General features: G+C 38.1%; 1 protein-coding gene across 1 annotated transcript in view; it reads left to right on the top strand.

Moving 5' to 3' along the window:
- Positions 1-20,055, top strand: part of nbeal2 (neurobeachin-like 2) — a 104,176-nt gene that overhangs the window by 57,452 nt on the left and 26,669 nt on the right. Inside the window, exons 19-29 of the mRNA XM_079836354.1 lie at positions 226-359; positions 5,113-5,272; positions 5,828-5,930; positions 6,050-6,200; positions 7,475-7,633; positions 7,769-7,928; positions 8,012-8,100; positions 9,474-10,169; positions 10,906-11,081; positions 13,899-14,055; positions 15,365-15,511. Of these exons, the coding sequence (XP_079692480.1) occupies positions 226-359; positions 5,113-5,272; positions 5,828-5,930; positions 6,050-6,200; positions 7,475-7,633; positions 7,769-7,928; positions 8,012-8,100; positions 9,474-10,169; positions 10,906-11,081; positions 13,899-14,055; positions 15,365-15,511 (2,132 nt within the window). The remainder of the gene's footprint in view (positions 1-225; positions 360-5,112; positions 5,273-5,827; positions 5,931-6,049; positions 6,201-7,474; positions 7,634-7,768; positions 7,929-8,011; positions 8,101-9,473; positions 10,170-10,905; positions 11,082-13,898; positions 14,056-15,364; positions 15,512-20,055) is intronic.

Genomic DNA, 20,055 nt, shown 5'->3' on the forward strand with positions numbered 1-20,055 from the left:
TATGAGTCACCATAGATATTTTCTGAGCATGCTGCTTTTGCTCCGATATAGTGATTCATGTAGTTGTTTTTAAGTGTCCGTGTATGCGTGTGTATGCCTGTGCAAGAGGCTGCAGGGGAGATTGGGTTTTTCGTGTACTGTTATTGATTCATTGCTCAAGCCATGCCATTGCAAGTTATTTGTCAATGTTACACTTCACTAATATAAAACCGATTCCTGTGTTAGAGGGTCGTTTAGAGAAGAACAGTGTGGCAGCGTTTTTGCTGATGATTAAGAACATGCTGCGCAACCACCCGGCCAATCAGGAGAGTCTACTCCAGTGTCATGGGCCGCCCATCATCGGAGCCATGCTCGGCAAGGTACGCGCACACACACAGACTGGTCAATAGAGAGGGCGTCTGGAGTTCTAACAGGGCATATTGGTGTATATGACTTCAAGGCGTAGCATCCTGTTAGGAAACACTTGTGCTAACAATCTCATGATATTGCACAATACACACACAACCACAGTTTCACATGCTTTTAAGGTTTTATCTGGTGCCAGGAATCTTTCAAGAAATGAACAAGCAGTGTTTGAGTGTCTGGCGTAAATGCATTCAAATCAAGAGTTCACATGTGTAGCAAAACGCCACGATCCGACTTCTGTGTGACATTTAACAGGTAATCAATACAAAGAAAAGTTTAAAAATGTGTAGAAGCTGCATAGTTGTCTTTTCATTAGCGATTAGACAAAGATCAGTTCGTAGGCACATGATATTAATCAGGTAGTTTGATTAGAAGTTGATAAGTGAAAATGATAGCCATGGGCGTCTCTGATCCAGCATGTAATTAAACACCAGCTGAAGTTCTTAGAAACAGATGCTGATCTGCTGCGGATCATCAGGCTCAGCAGTGGCTTATATTGTTCCACAGAATTAAAAGTCATATCTAATCTGCTTCTGATGTACTGTGACTTGACAGGCCTGTGAAGTTCTTTGAAGAGAGTTTTTTTTTTAGTTTGAGAGTTGAAAAGTACACACACACACACACACACACGCAAACACACACGCACGCAAACACACACACACACACACACACACACACACACACACACACACACACACACACACACACACACACACACACACACACACACACACACACACACACAGTTATGTAAGTATACCATACTCGGGCATAAATACTGAGGCTGTGAATTATTTACATTAATTTAGGACATGCATTAAATTAAATTAAAAATATATATAAATACCATTTTTATCAATATTTACACAGTTCGGGGTCTGTATTTTTTAATGATTTTAAAAAGAAGTCTCTTCTACTCACCAAGGCTTCATTTACAGGGAGTGCAGAATTATTAGGCACGTTGATTTTCTGATCATATTTTTTTTCCAGGCACATTTGACCAATTCCAAACCACAGTAATCCTAATAACTACTATTGATTTAGTATTTAATAATGTATAAGTGATATATAATTGCTCATGAAGGCTGGAAATGAAAAACACCTTATATTCAGGTGTGCAGAATTATTAGGCATGTTTTCTTTTACAGATAAATTGAGCCAAAAAAGAGATTTAACTCAGACTGAAAAGTCAAAAAGTATTAAATGCCCATGAGAAGGATGCAATACTAATGCAATACTAGACATTGCAGTTAAGGCATGACCATTGGACAGTGAAATGCTCGTTGGGTCAGCAGGATCTGACAAAAACAGGTGGTGAAGAAAAGACACCTGTTAACCGCAAAAGAATTAAGAATTAAGGTGAAGAATTAAGTGTGAAACCATCAGGAACCCTTTAGTCTCCAGCGCCACCAATTTCCAGAGCTGCAACCTACCTGGAGTCTCCAGAAGTGCAAGGTGTCAGGATCTCAGAGACTTCAGTTAGGTAAAGAATCCTAAAAAATGACCCCCACTAGATAAGAATCACAAGCTGAAGTGTTGTAAAATACATGAAGAAGGTTTTTTTATAGGCTTTATGGACAGATAGGTTGAGAGTGACTCTTGAAGGACCAACACCTGTTAACTGCAAAAGAATTAAGAATTAAGGTGAAGAATTAAGGGTGAAACCATCAGGAACCCTTTAGTCTCCAGCGCCACCATTTTCCAGAGCTGCAACCTACCTGGAGTCTCCAGAAGTGCAAGGTGTCAGGATCTCAGAGACTTCAGTTAGGTAAAGGACAGATAGGTTGAGAGTGACTCTTGAAGGACCAGCACCACATCCTCTAGTACCACTGTTTGAAGAATTCATCTTCCTGAATCTGGCAGTACGTTTTGGGAGTTCATTTTTAGTCCTTCTCTGCAAAACGGACTTCAGGATGGACTAAAATGAACTCCCAAAACGTACTGCCAGATTCTGGAAGATGAATTCTTCAAACAGTGGTACTAGAGGATGTGGTGCTGGTCCTTCAAGAGTCACTCTCAACCTATCTGTCCATAAAGCCTATAAAAAAACCTTCTTCATGTATTTTACAACACTTCAGCTTGTGATTCTTATCTAGTGAGGGTCATTTTTTAGGATTCTTTACCTAACTGAAGTCTCTGAGATCCTGACACCTTGCACTTCTGGAGACTCCAGGTAGGTTGCAGCTCTGGAAAATGGTGGCGCTGGAGACTAAAGGGTTCCTGATGGTTTCACCCTTAATTCTTCACCTTAATTCTTAATTCTTTTGCGGTTAACAGGTGTCTTTTCTCCGCCACATGTTTTTGTCTGACCCTGCTGACCCAACGAGCATTTCACTGTCCAATGGTCATGCCTTAACTGCAATGTCTAGTATTGCATTAGTATTGCATCCTTCTCATGGGCATTTAATACTTTTTGACTTTTCAGTCTGAGTTAAATCTCTTTTTTGGCTCAATTTATCTGTAAAAGAAAACATGCCTAATAATTCTGCACACCTGAATATAAGGTGATTTTCATTTCCAGCCTTCATGAACAATTATATATCACTTATACATTATTAAATACTAAATCAATAGTAGTTATTAGGATTACTGTGTTTTGGAATTGGTCAAATGTGCCTGGAAAAAAAATATGATCAGAAAATCAACGTGCCTAATAATTCTGCACTCCCTGTATTTGATCCCAAATGCAGTAAAACAATAATATTATGAAATATTATTTTTTTAAACTATTTTCTGTTTTAATATATACATTTAAAATTTATATTTTATTCATGATTGCTATGCTGAATTTTTAGCATCATTACTCAAGTCTTCAGTGTCACATGATCCTTCAGAAATCATTGTAATAAAGGAACATTTATTATCATTATAAATAGCTATGTTTCTATCCAAAGTTACGAATTTAACTTGTGCGCAAAATTGGAATATTGTATAAAACATTTGCAAATAAAGCAGCGTTTCCATCCCATTTGTTCAAGAGAACAAAATCTTCACTTCCTGGGAAATTGGCACAAAATATCTGTAATAAAAATGGGAGTTGCTGCAATCGGGGAAGCCACTGTGGCTCATTTTTCTTACATCATAAATGACTTGCAATGCAATAAACGCTGTCATGTTATATTGCGTTCGGATGTTTGGGAACACAATCGTGTGAGGAAGTTCTGGGAAGTTGTTATACCAAATAATTTAGATGACAGACTTTGGCTCAGGCATTTCAGAATGATCAAACCAACATTTGAGATGCTGAGCTATGAAAGTGATCTGCTGGTTAGTCCAGTTATCCAAGCACATCCACTTTTGAGGCGAAGTCACGTGAGTTTTTCTGTTGCACATCGAGGGATTTATTCGCATGTCTTATCATATAAAAATAATTATCTGCCTCAATTGAGCGTATACGCTTTTTATGCAAACATTTTTTTATTTAAGCATCTTTGCGTTTTCTTTTAGCATTTTTTTATGCGACAACCCAAAATGTGCATAAAAATAGATGGATGGAAACATAGCTAATGTTGAAAAAAGTTGTGCTGCTTAATCTTTGTGGAAACTGAAATGCTTTTTTTCAGGATTCTTTAATGAATAGAAAGTTAAAAAGAACAGCATTTACATTAAATAGATTTTTTGTATCAACATAATTGTCTTTACCATCACATTTGATCAATTTAATGCATCATTGCTGAATTATTATTATTTTTGTATTATTTTTATAGACCCCAAACTTTAGAATGGGAGTGTATATACATTTTTATATTAAAATTGTATTTATAAAAAATACAATTCAGAAAGCAAGCATTTAAGAAAGCCTCCTGATACATATGTAAATTAGGTAAAAGAGAATTGTACTACCATCAGAGCAACTCAAGCTTGAATTGAGACGATATGCAACAATCTAAGTTGTTTGTCTCATGTGTCATTTAACCATAAAGGAGAAATTGAAAAATATTCTGATACTTTTCTCAGCAAATATTTGGATATATGTGATTAATCATTTAAAGGTGCAGCAAGCAATTTCTGAGAAAGAATTTAGAAATTTGAAATCGACACCCAAACAAACACACCCATCCCTGCATTGCTCAATAACAAACATGCTATGCAACACAGGCAACAACTAACAACTGGCACAAGTATGGATGAATCAGAAGTGATTCGACAGCAGCATACAACAGCATATCTTGATTCTGTGAAACAGCAAATCGAGCAGAAACAATGCAACCTCTGCGACCGTTTTCAGGCCCTCCTGCTTCCTAATGTCTCTCCAGCATTGGAAAGCTTTTCCAATATTAGCGCCGTTGGTTCTAAAGATCTTGCCTGATTGTAACCCTTTTCTTTCAATTATATTCCTGACCTTGTAATGTCTCTCAGCCATCACTCTTTCTATAGACTTTCTACAAATGTCCCGCTTGCTCACTCTCTCTCCTCTCCCGTCATGAGCGTATACGCCCCCTATAGATGATCGGCTACAAGAATGTTTTGGTGCCCTGTGGATAGGTCCTAATCCATGTTGTTTTTTTCTCCTGTTAACACAGCCAGAACTATGTACAAACACAATATTTTTTTTAGCACACACACAGAACACAACATTCTTTGTTTAGCTGTTGATTAAAATTTCTCAGAAATCGCTTTAATTTCAACATAAATTCTAATTGATGGATGATTATAATAACAACAAAAACTTTCTGATCATCTCCTGTCTCTCTTTGTCTTTTCCAGGTCCCCAGCAGTATGATGGACATGAGCGTTCTGATGGCCTGTCAGTTCCTGCTCAAGCAGGTGTCCAACGAGGGCAACAACGCCCTCCTATCACAGCTGTACCAGTACCTGCTCTTTGACTTCAGGATCTGGAGCCACAGCCACTTTGCTGTCTGTCTGGGTAAAAAAAAAAACTTCAGCAACCGAAACACATCACAATAGCATTAAACATCGTTTTTTTTTCATCTCTTTGGCATTAAATGCAAATAATAATCAGGTCCTAAAGGAATAGATTGCCTATAAAGGCTGAATGCCTAAAGACCTGCTGTACACCGAACTTGCCCCTGGCTCCAGGACAGTTGGTACTCTGCTATAAAGTTACTCTGCTATAAACAAGCAACATAAATCCAGATGACTTGGAAGATGCAGCCATAGATTGAGATAGATGGAGGCTTGCCATCAAACTAAGAATAGAGAGCACCAGTGGGAAGAGAGGAGAGAGCGCAGACGACAGAGAACAGGCCCAACATCCACAAAAACAGGCATGATCTTCACTTGCAGTAATTGCAACAGAACATTTTTCTATCGATGTGTCTTTCAAGAATCGGCTCTACAGTCAACTCAATTGTCTAGAGACCCCAAGGCGCAGATTCCATTGTCTTTCGAAAACAGAAGGATGCCAATGAATGACTATGTCATTCCAAACTCCTTTCTCTGTATTTATGTTGGTTTGTAGGTCATGTGCAGTACCTATCCACTGTCATCAATGAAGGCAAGCTGAAGACTCGCAAGAGGTATGGTGTTCAATACATCCTGGACTCGATTCGGACACACTACAGGTGCGTTCACATTTAAACTGGACTATTAGGAACTTGGTGATAGATCAAAGAAAATGAAACATATAATTCTGATGAAAGATTATGATTAAAGTTTATATATTTTTTGGGGGTGTCCACAGTGCAGAGAAGGACGGCAGTCCTCTGTCTGAAGAGAGGCAGACGGTGCAAATCTCTCTTTTCTCTCTACTGAAGGACCTTCTGAAATCTCCCACTGCTGAGGAGCTGCACAGTGTACTAGCCTACGCTGCTATAGTGCAGGACGAGCAACAGGTGAACCACACAAGCACACTAGCTCTGTTTGAAAGTGTAGTGATCTGCAGCTGCCTTAAAAAGCATTGTACTAACTCCCATGGAAACTCATAAGAGACAGAAAAATAGTTGTAAGTTGTTAGACACTGGTAGGTTGACTTCCTGGATGAGTAAACGGTGTCTGTTGTGCGTCTGTTTGTGTCAAATCATTGTTTCCCAACCAGCCCGACACATTGGATCAACCAATGTTGCTCTTTTTGGGGGCAGGAATTTGGAATAAAAATATATTTAACCCTTGAATACATAAAGGGAGTCAAACTGACAAAATAGCGTATGATTTGTAGATTTCTTCAATTAAAAAAAATAGTAATAATTCATTTAATTCTGTATTATTCATTTATCATAAATCGTGTTTGTGTGCCTCAGCAATGTCAATTTCATAGGATCAGGAAAATATAAAATTTTTGTATGACCACCATCATTTTTCATAAAGAGGGTCAAACTGACTTGTATTTAAACTGACCCGTAATTAATTGCTTGGTATGCCATTAATTACGACTAAAACCAAAGAAAAATAGCCTAGAAATCTAGATGCACCCTAGCGGCAGCAAATATAATTTGCAGCTAGGGTAGTCTAGCAACTCTCCGTTGGCTTGCAAGAAAAATACCGAACTCTTGTCAGGCCAATCACATCGTGTATAGAGTTGGTGGGCGGGCTTAACATAATGACGGACTCATCCACAACCCGCTTGATCTTGATGTGGGTCTGGCTTTTCAGGCTAAAAGAAAACATTTCCATTATTTGAAATTAAATTAAGATTACCTTAAATAAAATAAAATACGAAAAAACAAACTTCAGTTCGAATTTTATTTCAGCTAGTTGCCAAGGCAACATTTCTCATTATCGTTTAGTTTAAGTTAAAGTACTAAAATAACTAAACTAAAAACTGAAACTTAACAAACACTATTGTAAACAAAACAACATTTTGAAAACTTTAATTAAAATGTTTTATTAAAATTACGATAGAAAATATAAAAATAAAATCTAATTGAAAATATTGAGGAAAACTGTGTCTTTTTCCAAAATAAAATATTAAATTGACAAAGGCATTGCTGAGCCTTTTAAGACACTTGTGTATAATCATATTTTTATTATTACACTGAAAAATAAGGATTAAAACAGAATATCTTTTCTTTGAATGATTACTTTTTCATTTATTTTGGTCTTATCATGGGGATATGCTGGTAGGACTAGAGTTGGCAGATTGGTGACTGAATTTTCTGTCTCTCTGTAGGTGATCAGTATTCTGGATGTGTTATACACTGTATTGAAGAGTTCTCCTCATCCACGTGAGCAGGCTGTGACGGTTCTTCTGGATCGAGGGGTGGAGCAGCTCTACTGTCTCCTGCTCAAAAACAACTATGGTGACGAGGCTCGTGAGAGATTATTCCGGGTGAGAAACACTTTAAATGGCGCAAAAATCATTGCACTAAGGCATGTATTGAGATGCACCAAGTCATTGAAAGCATCACGGTGAGATCAGTTTCTTTCAGTGTGATGTGAGCACATCTTTCCTACTCTTCTGCAGGTTATGTATAAAGTCCTGAAGAGTGAGCGTGTACCTGAGCGCAATAAACTGCGCATCAAACTTAAGGACTCCGGTTACCTTGGGCTGGTCTGCTCCTTTGGAGACGTCCCCATCACCATGGCAACTGTGCGTTGTCTGTACGAGCAGGTGCTCGCCACAGGTAAACTGAAGAAAAGGTGGGCAGTAGTTTTCAACTTATGCTTCAGGTGTTGATTGGTGTATTTTGTTGTGTGTTTGGTGCAGATCCCACTCCTAATTTTAGAGACCTGTTGGCAGTGGCGTATCTGTCCCATCGCGCCGACCTCAGTGTTCGACTAGATATTTGTCGTAAGGTAAGTGACTGCTGAAAAAACAACTAAAAACAGCTTTTGCTGGTTGGCTAGTCTTATCTGCTCTTCCAGCCTGGTCATAGCTGGTTTAGCAACTTCTTTATCTGGTCAGATTAGTTTTAGCTGGTCAGCCTGGAAGATCAGCTGCCCAACCAGCAAAATCCAGCTGAATACCTACTTGGCAAGGCTGGGAGAGCAGCTTGATCAGCTAAAGATATGTCCATCTTAAACCAGATATAGACTAGCCAACCTTATTTAAGGAAAATAATTTCACTTTAATTCAAATGTAGAAAAGTATCAATGATATCGTTATGACAAATACGAACAACAACAAAAGTCCCTAACAAGGAAAGCCTCACCGGCCATATTTGCACTGCCTCTGGGCAGCTATTTCAGGCATACAAGACCAAGTCCTATCTATTTGAATGCGGGAATCCTGGAATCTCAAAAACTGCTTGCCAAACGTACAATTAAACAACATATTTCAAATCAGCAAAGAATCTGGCATGAACTGTCCCATAAATGGTGTTTCTTATGCTCAAATAGAGTTAAAAACATATTTTTCATGTTAAACGAGCCAATGCGCACGTGCAGTTCTAAGCGCAACTCTCAGGTTTCTATGGGAACCAGAGCTTCTAAAGGCAGCTGCAGTGACGCAATGACTTTACCAATCAGCGATTGGCTCTTTTACTTTAGAAGGCAGGACTATTCCGCCATATTGCACATTGCAGTTTCTCCGATTTATCAGTAATATGAGTGAACCGTCTTTCTATATCTTTGGTTAAACCATGGTAACCACAAATTAACCATGGTTTTGCTACACTAACCATAGTTCAACCATAGTATTTGTAGCAAAACTGTGGTTATACAAATGGTAATCTATCTGCTCAAAAAAACATGGTTACTACATTTTTACTATATTTAAACCATTGTTAATTTTCGGACGGGTATTTTAAGAGGTGTTGTATCTAGTTGTCCTTTGTGTTTGTCTGTTAGCCTTTGGTTAGCAAACTTGCTAAGAGCTTAGCCTACCACCTTAGCATAGCAATTACTGGTTAAGAAAGGTTATTTTGATTAGCTAGAACAAGATACCACATTAAAAGGAAAAAAAAACAGTTGCTGTTTCAACATTTGACTCACTATCTACAAATCATCTTATCAAGTTCACACTGTGGAACAAAACAAATCTGTCTGGTTATTCACAAGCTTTTAATGGAAGATACAATCCATCTGACAATATAGATTCCCTTACACAATGACATAGATCAAAGCCCATTTCTAAATTGTGACTTTCCTGGAATGGTACATTCTCATCTAAATGACAAATTATTAAATGAATGAATTAACATTTCTGTCTCCATCTTTCATCACTGTAGCTCTTCCACTTGATCTACTCCAATGAAGAGTATGTGAAGCAGCTCGCTCGTCAATCAGGCTGGCAAGATGTTCTCACCAAACTCTACGTCAAAGAATCGTACGAGTCTCGCGTCCGCAGCCAATGCAATTCTTTTTCAAGCCCCACCACCTCGCTGGATCCTGTTCTTTCCAGACCCGTCTTCAGTCGGGAGGACAGCGTAATGGAGGACGCACGGCAGCATGTCTACATCTCCCTCACTGCTCGCCATGACGAGGAGTATGAGGAGGAAGAAGGAGAAGCTCAGGATGTGTCCGAGGGCTACTCGGACCTCTCCCAGTCTCCCCCATCAACCGAACAACTCAAGAATGGTTCCCAACACTTCAAGCCATTTGACTCTGGAGAACAGAGCAGTCATTCGTCCTCCCAGTCCAACACTGTGGACATTCCATCCTCGTCCCGTCTGCTAGAGGAAGAGGAAAGTGCGTATCAGCCACTCTCGCCCTTCAGCTCACCCTTTGAGTTGGAAGTAAGCCTCCAAAAAGGACCCCAGACCCCTGTGGGTAGCCAGCCAGAGACCCCTTCTCCTCTGGAGCACAGTAAGACCTTCCCAGGCATGAGACCACGCAAGAGCTCCAGTCTGTCCAACGTTCTGGACGACACAAGCTATAGCACTGAACCACCCACAGACACCATCTCCAACACATCAAACCCACAGGTACATGCTGAACACCCTGACTGTGTCTGAAATCACCCCCATACCCTATTTAAGGGGACAGCCATTTGTACTGGTGTCCGAAACCATATAGGAAATTATCGAGTGCACTCATTCAATCGCAGTTGAGTGCACTCAACTCAAAAAGAAGTGTACAACAAATGTATACTCAATGGTTAGCTGCTAGACCTATGCACCGTGAGCGTCACACCAAATAAATATGGCATCTAAAGCACTTCCACCACACCAGTTGTCTTACTTCGCTCACTCGTTTTCATTCATTTATTCATATTAGTAAAATAATGTAGGGAATAGTGAATAGAGGTTGAGAGGGTAAATTCGGGATATTGTCTCTGAGACAAGATAAGACACAATATAGCAGGGCGTTATTATAGACAAAGTGAAAAGCAAAGTAAAAAGCACATAAAAGTAAACAAAGTTACTTGTTCAGTGTTTAAAATTTGCACACAAAAAAAAAAGTTAGATGGAACCCGATATTTAAAGAAAGTACCAGAATCTAGGGAGCAGAATAACCTGTATAACCTGTTTTTGAAGCTCTTTTGACCTGGGCTAGTAGGTAACCATCTTGAATCCACCCATAACCCCCTAGCAACCACATAATAAAGTAGCAATATCCACTCAGAACACTCATAAGTATTTATAGCTCTATGTGAGTTAAACTTTGTGATACTTTGATAACTCTGATAGCTAAAAACTTCCCTCTCTATCCTTCCATTAGGCTCCAGAAGAGGAGTTGTGTAATTTGCTGACAAACATCGTATTCTCTGTGCTTTGGAGTGGCACTGAGGGGTCTGAGGATGTGATATGGAGAGAAAGGGGTCAGGTGTTCTCTGTCCTTACCAAGCTTGGCTCGTCCTGCCAACTGGTGCGGCTACCTGATGACATCAAACGCAGGTCAGAAACTTAACTTCAATGGTTTTAATGTTGCATTAACAATTCTTCTGTCCCAGAGAGCTAAAATGAAGACATTCTGATTGAACATTGAAGATTTAAATTTTTGAACAAAAGTTTTTAAATTTGCATCTGGACTCATCTGAACTTGAATGATACCTCAAGCTGTGCGGCTTGTGGAGGAGAGACGTGCTAGAGACTTTAAAGTGTCAATGAAACAGAAATAGTGACAGATATTTTTTTTAACCATCAGTTTTATCCATTGGTTGTTGATTTATTAAAAGCAGATATGAAAGCAAGCTTTCTGTTGATTGTGGAGGGCGGGGTTAAGTGGACTAAATGATTGGAGTAGTCCGGCATATGTCACCAGAGAGAAGTCTGCCTTTTTACGGAAAGATTGAGTTATGACAATTAGATTTTTTTATTTCATTTTCAAAACAAATTAAAAAAAAACATGCATGGATATATTGTTCACAATAAAATCAATAACACAAAATTTAGAAAATAGATAGGATGAATGTTCATTGCATGCTGACTTTAAGTCCCCCTGAAGTCAATACTTTTATTCCTTAAAACTCATCTTTGATCATCAATGTGATATATTTAAACGTTTTCTCATGCAGTTATTTGACATAAAATTGCTTGAATGTACAGTGCATCTGGAAAGTAAGTATTCACAGCGCTTCACTTTTTTTCACATTTTATTATGTTTCAGCCTTATTCCAAAATGGATTAAATTCATTATTTTCCTCAAAATTCTACAAACAATGCTCCATAATGACAGCGTGAAAGAAGTTTGTTTGAAGTCTTTGCAAATTTAGTTTAAAAAAAAAAAGAAAATGTGAAAAATCACATGTACATAAGTATTCACAGCCTTTACTCAATGTTTTGTTGAAGCATCTTTGGCACCAACTACAGCCTCAAGTCTTTTTGAGTATGATGCTACTAGCTTGGCACACCTTTTTTTGGGCAGTTTCTCCCATTCTTCATTCAGGACCTCTCAAGCTCCATCAGGCATCTCCAGAGATATTAAATCGAGTTCATTTTCTCAGCTATGGCTGGGTCACTCGAGGACATTCACAGAGTTGTCCCGTAGCCACTCCTTTGTTATCTTGGCTGTGTGCTTAAGGTCGTTGTGCTCTGGAGCAGGTTTTCATCAAGGATGTCTCTGTACATTGCTACATTCATCTTTCCCTCGATCCTGACTAGTCTCCCAGTTCCTGCCGCTGAAAAACATCCCCACAGCATGATGCTGCCACCACCATGCTTCACTGTAGGGATGGTATTGGCCAGGTGATGATGCACTGTGCTCATTGGGACCTTCAATGCTGCAGAATTTTTTCTGTACCTTTCCTCAGATCTGTGCCTTGATCAAATCCTGTCTCAGAGGTCTACAGACAATTCCTTGGACTTCATGGCTTGGTTTGTGCTCTGACATGCACTGTAAACTGTGGGACCTTATATAGACTGGTGTGTGCCTTTCCAAATCATGTCCAATCAACTGAATTTACCACAGGTGGACTCCAGTCAAGTTGTAGAAATATCTCAAATATGTTCAGTGGAAACAGGATGCACCTGAGCTCAAGTTTGAGTGTCATGGCAAAGGCTGTGAATACTTATGTACATGTGATTTTAGTCGTTTTTTATTTTTAATAAATTTGCAAAGATTTCAAATAACCTTCTTTCATGTCGCCCTTTATGGGGTATTGTTTGAAGAATTTTGAGGAAAATAATAATTTTTTTTATCCATTGTGGAAAAAGTGAAGCGCTGAGAATACTTTCCCGGTTCACTGTAACTCTATATCCTTGCCTCATTTTCTATACGCTGCTATGAATATGCAATCTTAGACATTTGGGGATGGGCTTTTTTATTTTACTTGGACCAATAAGCAAAGCCCTAACAACCACACAGAACACCCTAGCTGTACTGTACTATTGGTTGCACAGAAATGGGCATCTTTCTGTTTTATGCTTTGTATGTTTTTTTTTTTTTTTTTTTTTTTTTTTACATTTTCAACTTTATTTAGTATGTAATGTTGCTGTTTGAACAAGAAAAAGGCCTGCAAAGTTACAAAGCACAAAGTCCACTCCAAAAAGGAGTTGTTCTCTATATCAGTAAGCACTGTTTCTGAACTCGATTGTAATCTTGAGTTTTATTCTGGAAACATACGTCACAATATTCCTCATTATGATAATTCCCATCCAAGGCATAGGCCTGGTTGAGTTGCGTTAGTAGTGTGTTTAAACATTTCTAAAACACGCTTGAAGTGGTTGACCAATCACAACACACTGGTCCAATCAGGGAGGGACTTAATAGACACAATAACGAAACAGAGCGTTACTGACAGACTTGGAAGAGAGGTACTGCAATAATGTAAAATATTTGAAAAATAATGATTTTATATATATATATATATAATATATTCAAGCATGAAAAACTTTGTATAATATAAAGTCCATAATATGGCTTTTTTAAGTTGCAAATGACCCACATTATGAGAACAACTACTGCATTTGAAATCCAGTAGAGATCAGAGACTGAAGGGAGGTACCGTACAAGTGTTTTCTGGATTCCTTTGGTTCAGATGAGGGCAGGGTGGGAATCTCTGGAGGGCAGAAGTTCTTTGCACTACTGGGCTGTTGCTGTTTTTGGTGTGGCTTCAGCATTGCATCACCATATAGCTTGTTTTTGTCTTAGGGTGTGCCCGTCTGATGACTTGTTCAAGACAAATAGTATTCTCTTTGTTTTGTGGCTGTGAACAAACTTTAGAAGTTGGTGGGGGTGTGACAGATGTCTTACGTGTCTTTTGTGCGTTGTAGTCTATTGGAGATGATGCTGGAGTCGTCTCTGTCAGATTTGAGGGACTCTCAGGGCGTGTCTCTGCACCATGTGCCTTCTTTGCTTCGCCTCCTCAGACTGCTCCAGGACTTCCTATTCGCCGAGGGCACTGACAATCAAACACTATGGAGTGAGAAGGTTAGAAATGGATTGATTTATTCTTACTCTGACAGTTGATTTTTATAACACACACTCTTATTCCAAAGCCAGAAGAGTTTGAAACAAGAAGTTAGAAAAAATCCAGAATGAGGATGTTCACACCTGCACACAAATCCAATTTGGCTTTCAAATCTTTTAGCAAAAATAATTATATTTGGTAACAGATTGTTGATGCAAAAAAAATATTTTATTCAGATTTCAAATCACAGGATGAGTTTGTAAACATCAGATTTCAGTTGTTTGTTTGTTTGTTGCTTTTTGCTGTTCAGACTAAACTAAAAAATAAAAATGATGTGTGTCAATACTGTAAAAACATACAATTGTTTAATAATTTGGGGTCAGTAAAAGGTTTTTTGTTTGTGAAAGAAGTCTCTTCTGCGCACCAATGCCCTTTTAAAAAAACAATTGTATTAAGAAATATTACAATTTATTATAAAATGTTATTTATTACTATGATGGCAAAGCTGAATTTTCAGCATAATTACTCATTAATCATTAAATCATTACTGATCCTTCAGAAATCATTCTAATACGCTCATTGTTGATGCTCAAGAAACATTTCTTATTATTATTAATGTTGAAAATAGTTGTGCTGTTTAATATTTTTCATGGAAATCGTGATTTTTCAGGATTCTTTGATGAATAGAAAGTTCAAAAGAACAGCATTTATTTGAAATAGAAATCTATTATAACATTGTAAATATCATTAAAAAACACATTTAAAAACACTTTAGTATGGGGAACACTTATTCACTACTAACTACAACTTTTGCCTCAATAAACTCCTAATTTGCTGCTTAATAATAGTTGATAAGGTAGTTTTTGTAGTGTTTAAGTTTATGTATTGGGTAGGATTAAGGGAATAAGGTGATGCAGAATAAGGCATTAATATGTGCTTTATAAGTATTAATAAACAGCCAATATCCTAGTAATATGCATGTTAATAAGCAACTAGGTAATAGTGAGAATTGAACCCTAAAATGAAAGTGTTACCAAATTTAATGCGTCATCATTGCTGGATAAAAGTATTAATTGCTTATTAAAAAATCTTAATCTTTGACCCTTAAACTTGTGAACTTATAACATACAACTTGTAAGGATCTGGGTAGTGAGACAATTTGAGCACACACTCACACATACAAACTCATATGTACTGAACAAACATATATGTAACATAAAAGTGTGCAAATGAATTTTTAGGAAACTTTTTATTTTGATGTTGCTTTTTTATTGTATGCAATGTGTTTATTTGTGTTTGAGTATAAGAGTGTGTTCATATTCGTGGCAGATCTTTGAAGGGGTGGTAAATCTGCTGGACAGGCTGCAGGCGTGGCACACGACCCCCGGGTCAGCGGGGTCTGCTGAGCTCAAAGAAATGTCTCTGATTGGCCTGCGTATCATCACTGGATACATTCAGCAGCAGCAGAACCCACAGGTACACCCGTCTTACTAGATAAACCAGGGATTCCATGGTTGTTTTATAAAATTCTTGTTCTTTGACATTTACAAATGTGTTTTTTACTAGCTGATTTTGTGGAATGAATAGAATGATTATGACAGTGTCAAACAAAACTAAATAAAATAAATGATGGTGTTGAAATTGCACACTTGTTAATACTCCCTTCTACAGGTGGAGTGTTTAAAAACACGTTAATCCTTGTGATTATTAGACATGCCTTTGGGCTTTTAAAGAGCTTTTTTCGTTAGTAGCTTCAGTTCATGCCAGTGGAGAGCAGATGTCCGTATATGGAGATGAGGTTTTTTTTTATCATTCTTCTCCAGACTCACTTAAACCCATCCCACACTCAAATTAGATCATATCAACTGAGGGAACTGACTTACTGTGGGGCAGTCCAGGGAAACATGTGCCTGCCTCATGGCTTTTCTCCGTCTGTTGTTCATGAACATGTTTGTTTCCTATAGACAGGTTTTCTGTTTATACAGTATTAAGCTTGCAGTTATTTCCTTTAGTGCAATGTGCCGTAATTCCAAAAATTCAATTGTTTGGAAAAAAATACTTTTTTAAAGGGTTAGTTCACCCAAAAATGAAAATTCTGTCATTAATTACTTACCCTCATGTCGTTCGACACCCGTCAGACCTCCGTTCATCTTCGGAACAGGAATTAAGATATTTTAGTTGAAATCTGATGGCTCTGAAAGTCCTCCATTGGCTCAATGGCACGGTTCACTCTCAAGACCCTTAAAAGGTACTAAAGACGTTGTTACAAAGTCCATCTCACTACAGTGGTTCTAAAATAACTTTATGAATCGGCGATAATAGTTTTTGTGCGCAAAAAAACCCTAAATAACGACTTACATAGTGATGACGATTTCAAAACAAGGCATCATGAAGCTTCGAAGCGTTATAATTCAGCGAGCCGATTCATGATTCGGATCGCGTGTCAAACCGCCAAACTGCTGAAATTTGGCGATTCAAACTGCTGAATCGACTCGCTGATTCATAACGCTTCGAAGCTTCATGATGCCTTGTTTTGAAATCGTCATCACTATGTAAGTCATTATTTAGGGTTTTTTTGCGCACAAAAACTATTATCACCGATTCATAAAGTTATTTTAGAACCACTGTAGTGAGATGGACTTTGTAACGACGTCTTTAGTATCTTTTAAGGGTCTTGAGAGTGAACCGTGCCATTGTGCCAATGGAGGCCTTTCAGAGCCATCAGATTTCAACTAAAATATCTTCATTTCTGTTCCCAAGATGAACGGAGGTCTTACGGGTGTCGAACGACATGAGGGTAAGTCATTAATGACAGAATTTTCATTTTTGGGTGAACTAACCCTTTAATTTGGAAGGGTCCGATTTTGAAAAAGCATGTTTATAACGTTTTTTTTTACATGTATATAAGTATTTTTTACTAGTTTCAGCCTGACGTGGTTATCATTTTCATGTCCTGCGCCACTTTGTTAAATTAAATAGCAAATGCATTTACGGCCATTTGTGTGCCCACAACGAGGTGTGTTTAGGCTTGTTGCTATTTTGAGGCAAAAATTCTGAAAAAACGACTTCGCCACTGACCAACTGAAACCTGGTCTAAAGTCAACGGCTCAATATTTATTTTTGTTATTTAAAGAGCGCCTTAGTAATATGCGCCTATACGCGGATCCACAATGCGTGTACACTCTGCTTATTACACACAGCAGCAGATGCGCATCAGCACACAAACATTTTTAAATATGAAAAATTAAAGGATTAAAAGTATGTAAAAGATTATTATTGTGTACATAAATCTAAAAATGCCTACATGTTATAATGGATAGTCATTGCATGTATGCTAATTCTGATACCTATTTGCAGTAATGACGAGCAAGCAGGCGTGGATACGTTTCCTCCCTAAAGAAGCGTTCCGTTTTTCCGCTTGCATATTCCGGCATGCAAATAGCGAATCCGCCATGGAGCGAACGCAACTGGCTTTTAAAGGAAATGGGAGATGAGACTCTGATTGGTTTATTGCACGTTACGCCCAAAACACACCCATTCCTCATTAAGAGAATAGGGACAATCGTTTTAGACCATGCGCCGGGCGTGCAGACCATTTTTCCCATCGTTAAACTAGCAAAAATAGATTCAAACACGCACTAAGTGCACTTGCACCGTGCGCTTTAGACCATGTGCTTAGATCGTTAAAATAGGGCCCTCTGTCTCTCTATAACCCCTCCTTTTTGAGAGAACTCTGCTCTGATTGGTCAGATGTTCCAGTCTGTTGTGATTGGTCTACTGCCTAAAGTGCGTGTTGGAAACGAAATGGCCACAACCTCATCCTTTGGAAGTGCATGTAAACTAATCTTCTCAACATGTCGACAACAAGATCCTTAGCTACAACGACAGTGTTTGAGGGTAGGTCAGAGTAGACGTTTGCATTATGTAAATTTGTTACAAAGCTTGGTAGGTTCAAGCAGGAAGTAAGACTGGAATTACTTACGACTTGTTTCAGGCAGTGTACAGGGTACCCGCAGGATCTTAAAAAATCTTAAGGCCTTAAAAAGTCTTAAATTCGCTGAAGTATTGAGTTCTAGGTCTTAAATAATTTTAAACGGGTCGAGTGAGTGAGTGAGTGAGTGAGTGAGTGAGTGAGTGAGTGAGTGAGTGAGTGAGTGAGTGAGTGAGTGAGTGAGTGAGTGAGTGAGTGAGTGAGTGAGTGAGTGAGTGAGTGAGTGAGTGAGTGAGTGAGTGAGTGAGTGAGTGAGTGAGTGAGTGAGTGAGTGAGTGAGTGAGTGAGTGAGTGAGTGAGTGAGTGAGTGAGTGAGTGAGTGAGTGAGTGAGTGAGTGAGTGAGTGAGTGAGTGAGTGAGTGAGTGAGTGAGTGAGTGAGTGAGTGAGTGAGTGGTAGTTCGTTTTTTCGCTAGTGAGAGACCAACATACATCTTATATTGTAGCCAATCAGCTTTCGTGTCATTGGCGCGGGTCTCTTTCGGATTGTACCACAGACACATCAAACGGATTCAGTTCTCCATTTCTTCCAGTTCCCCGATCGTGAAAGCGAATCTTTCTTACCTGCTATCTCGCATAATGACCAAATAAAAGTATGATATGCCCGATAGCACTAAAAAAAAGAGTTTAAAAAGCGATGTAAACCCCAAATTCATTCGCTACTGACACACGGACCGATGCCAGACTGGCCGCGGATTCTGTACACGCATTTGCCGCCTGTCAGCGCTCGCGCGAGTGAACCGAATCTAGACACATTACTGTAGATCTTGAAGTGAAAGCAACCCAATATAGCCTAGCCTATACCCCCTCCTGCCTGTGTCGTTACGGAAAAAACAAACAGTAGCCTACCTAAACTTAAAGGACTGTTTGTATCTGTATTTTTAAGTTGTATTTATTTGTCCTATTGTCAAACAAGATTCATGCATTTTGTTTGTTTTATTGCCATGTGTGACTATTGTGCATCTGACATAATGATATGGTAAATGTGGCATCCTAATTATGAAAAAAAAGAAAGAAAAAAAAACATTTCTGAAAATGACCACCACAAAATCTCACAAAAAATGTATATACAAACACACACACTACCAGTCAAAAGTTTGAGAACGGTAAGATTTTTAAAATGTTTTTAAAGAAGTCTCTTCTGCTTACCAAGGCTGCATTTATTTGATCCAAAATACAGCAAAAACAGTATTGTTGTGATTTTATTTATTTTTTATTTTTACAATTTTAAAGAACTATTTTGTATTTCAATATATTTTAAAATGCAATTTATTTCTGTATTTCAGCATCATTACTCCAGACTTTAGAGTCACATAATCCTTCAGAAATCTTTTTTTTACTTCCTATTTCAGATAAATGCTGTTCTTTAGAACTTTCTATCCATCAAAGAATCCTACAAAAAAAGTTTTTTACACAACTGTGTTCAACACTGATAATAATCATAAATGTTTGTTGATCATCAGATCCTCATATCAGAATGATTAGTGAAGGGTCATGTGACACTGAAGACTGGAATAATGATGATAAATTCAGCTTTGATCACAGGAATAAATTACACTTTACTATATATTCACATAGAGAACAGTCACAACTGAACTGTCACAATATTACAGCTCTTTTGTATTTTTAATAACATAAATGCAGCCTTGGTGAGCAGAAGAGACTTCTGTAAAAACATTTTTAAAAATCTTACCGTTCTCAAACTTTTGACCGGTAGTGTGTGTGTATATTAATTCTGGTGAGATTGAGTTATGAGGAAGTGCAAGTTTACTAATACTTTGTTCAATTTTAATAAATTAATTTGCTTTGCAAGTAATTTTGTGATTCTGCATTTTCGTTTTTTGTTTTTTTTTATCGCGTGATATAGGTCTTAAATTTAATTCATAATGGTCTTGAAAAGGTCTTAAAAAGTCTTAAATTTGATACCCTGGTTTAGAATCTGATACCCTGGTTTAGAATCTGTTCTTTCTTTTGGGACACTATAACTCCAGTCGTTGAGCACTTGAAACTTTTCAGACCTTTTACATTCGC

Source organism: Gobio gobio (assembly GCF_949357685.1).
Source record: "Gobio gobio genome assembly, chromosome: 15".
Lineage (NCBI taxonomy): Eukaryota > Metazoa > Chordata > Actinopteri > Cypriniformes > Gobionidae > Gobio > Gobio gobio.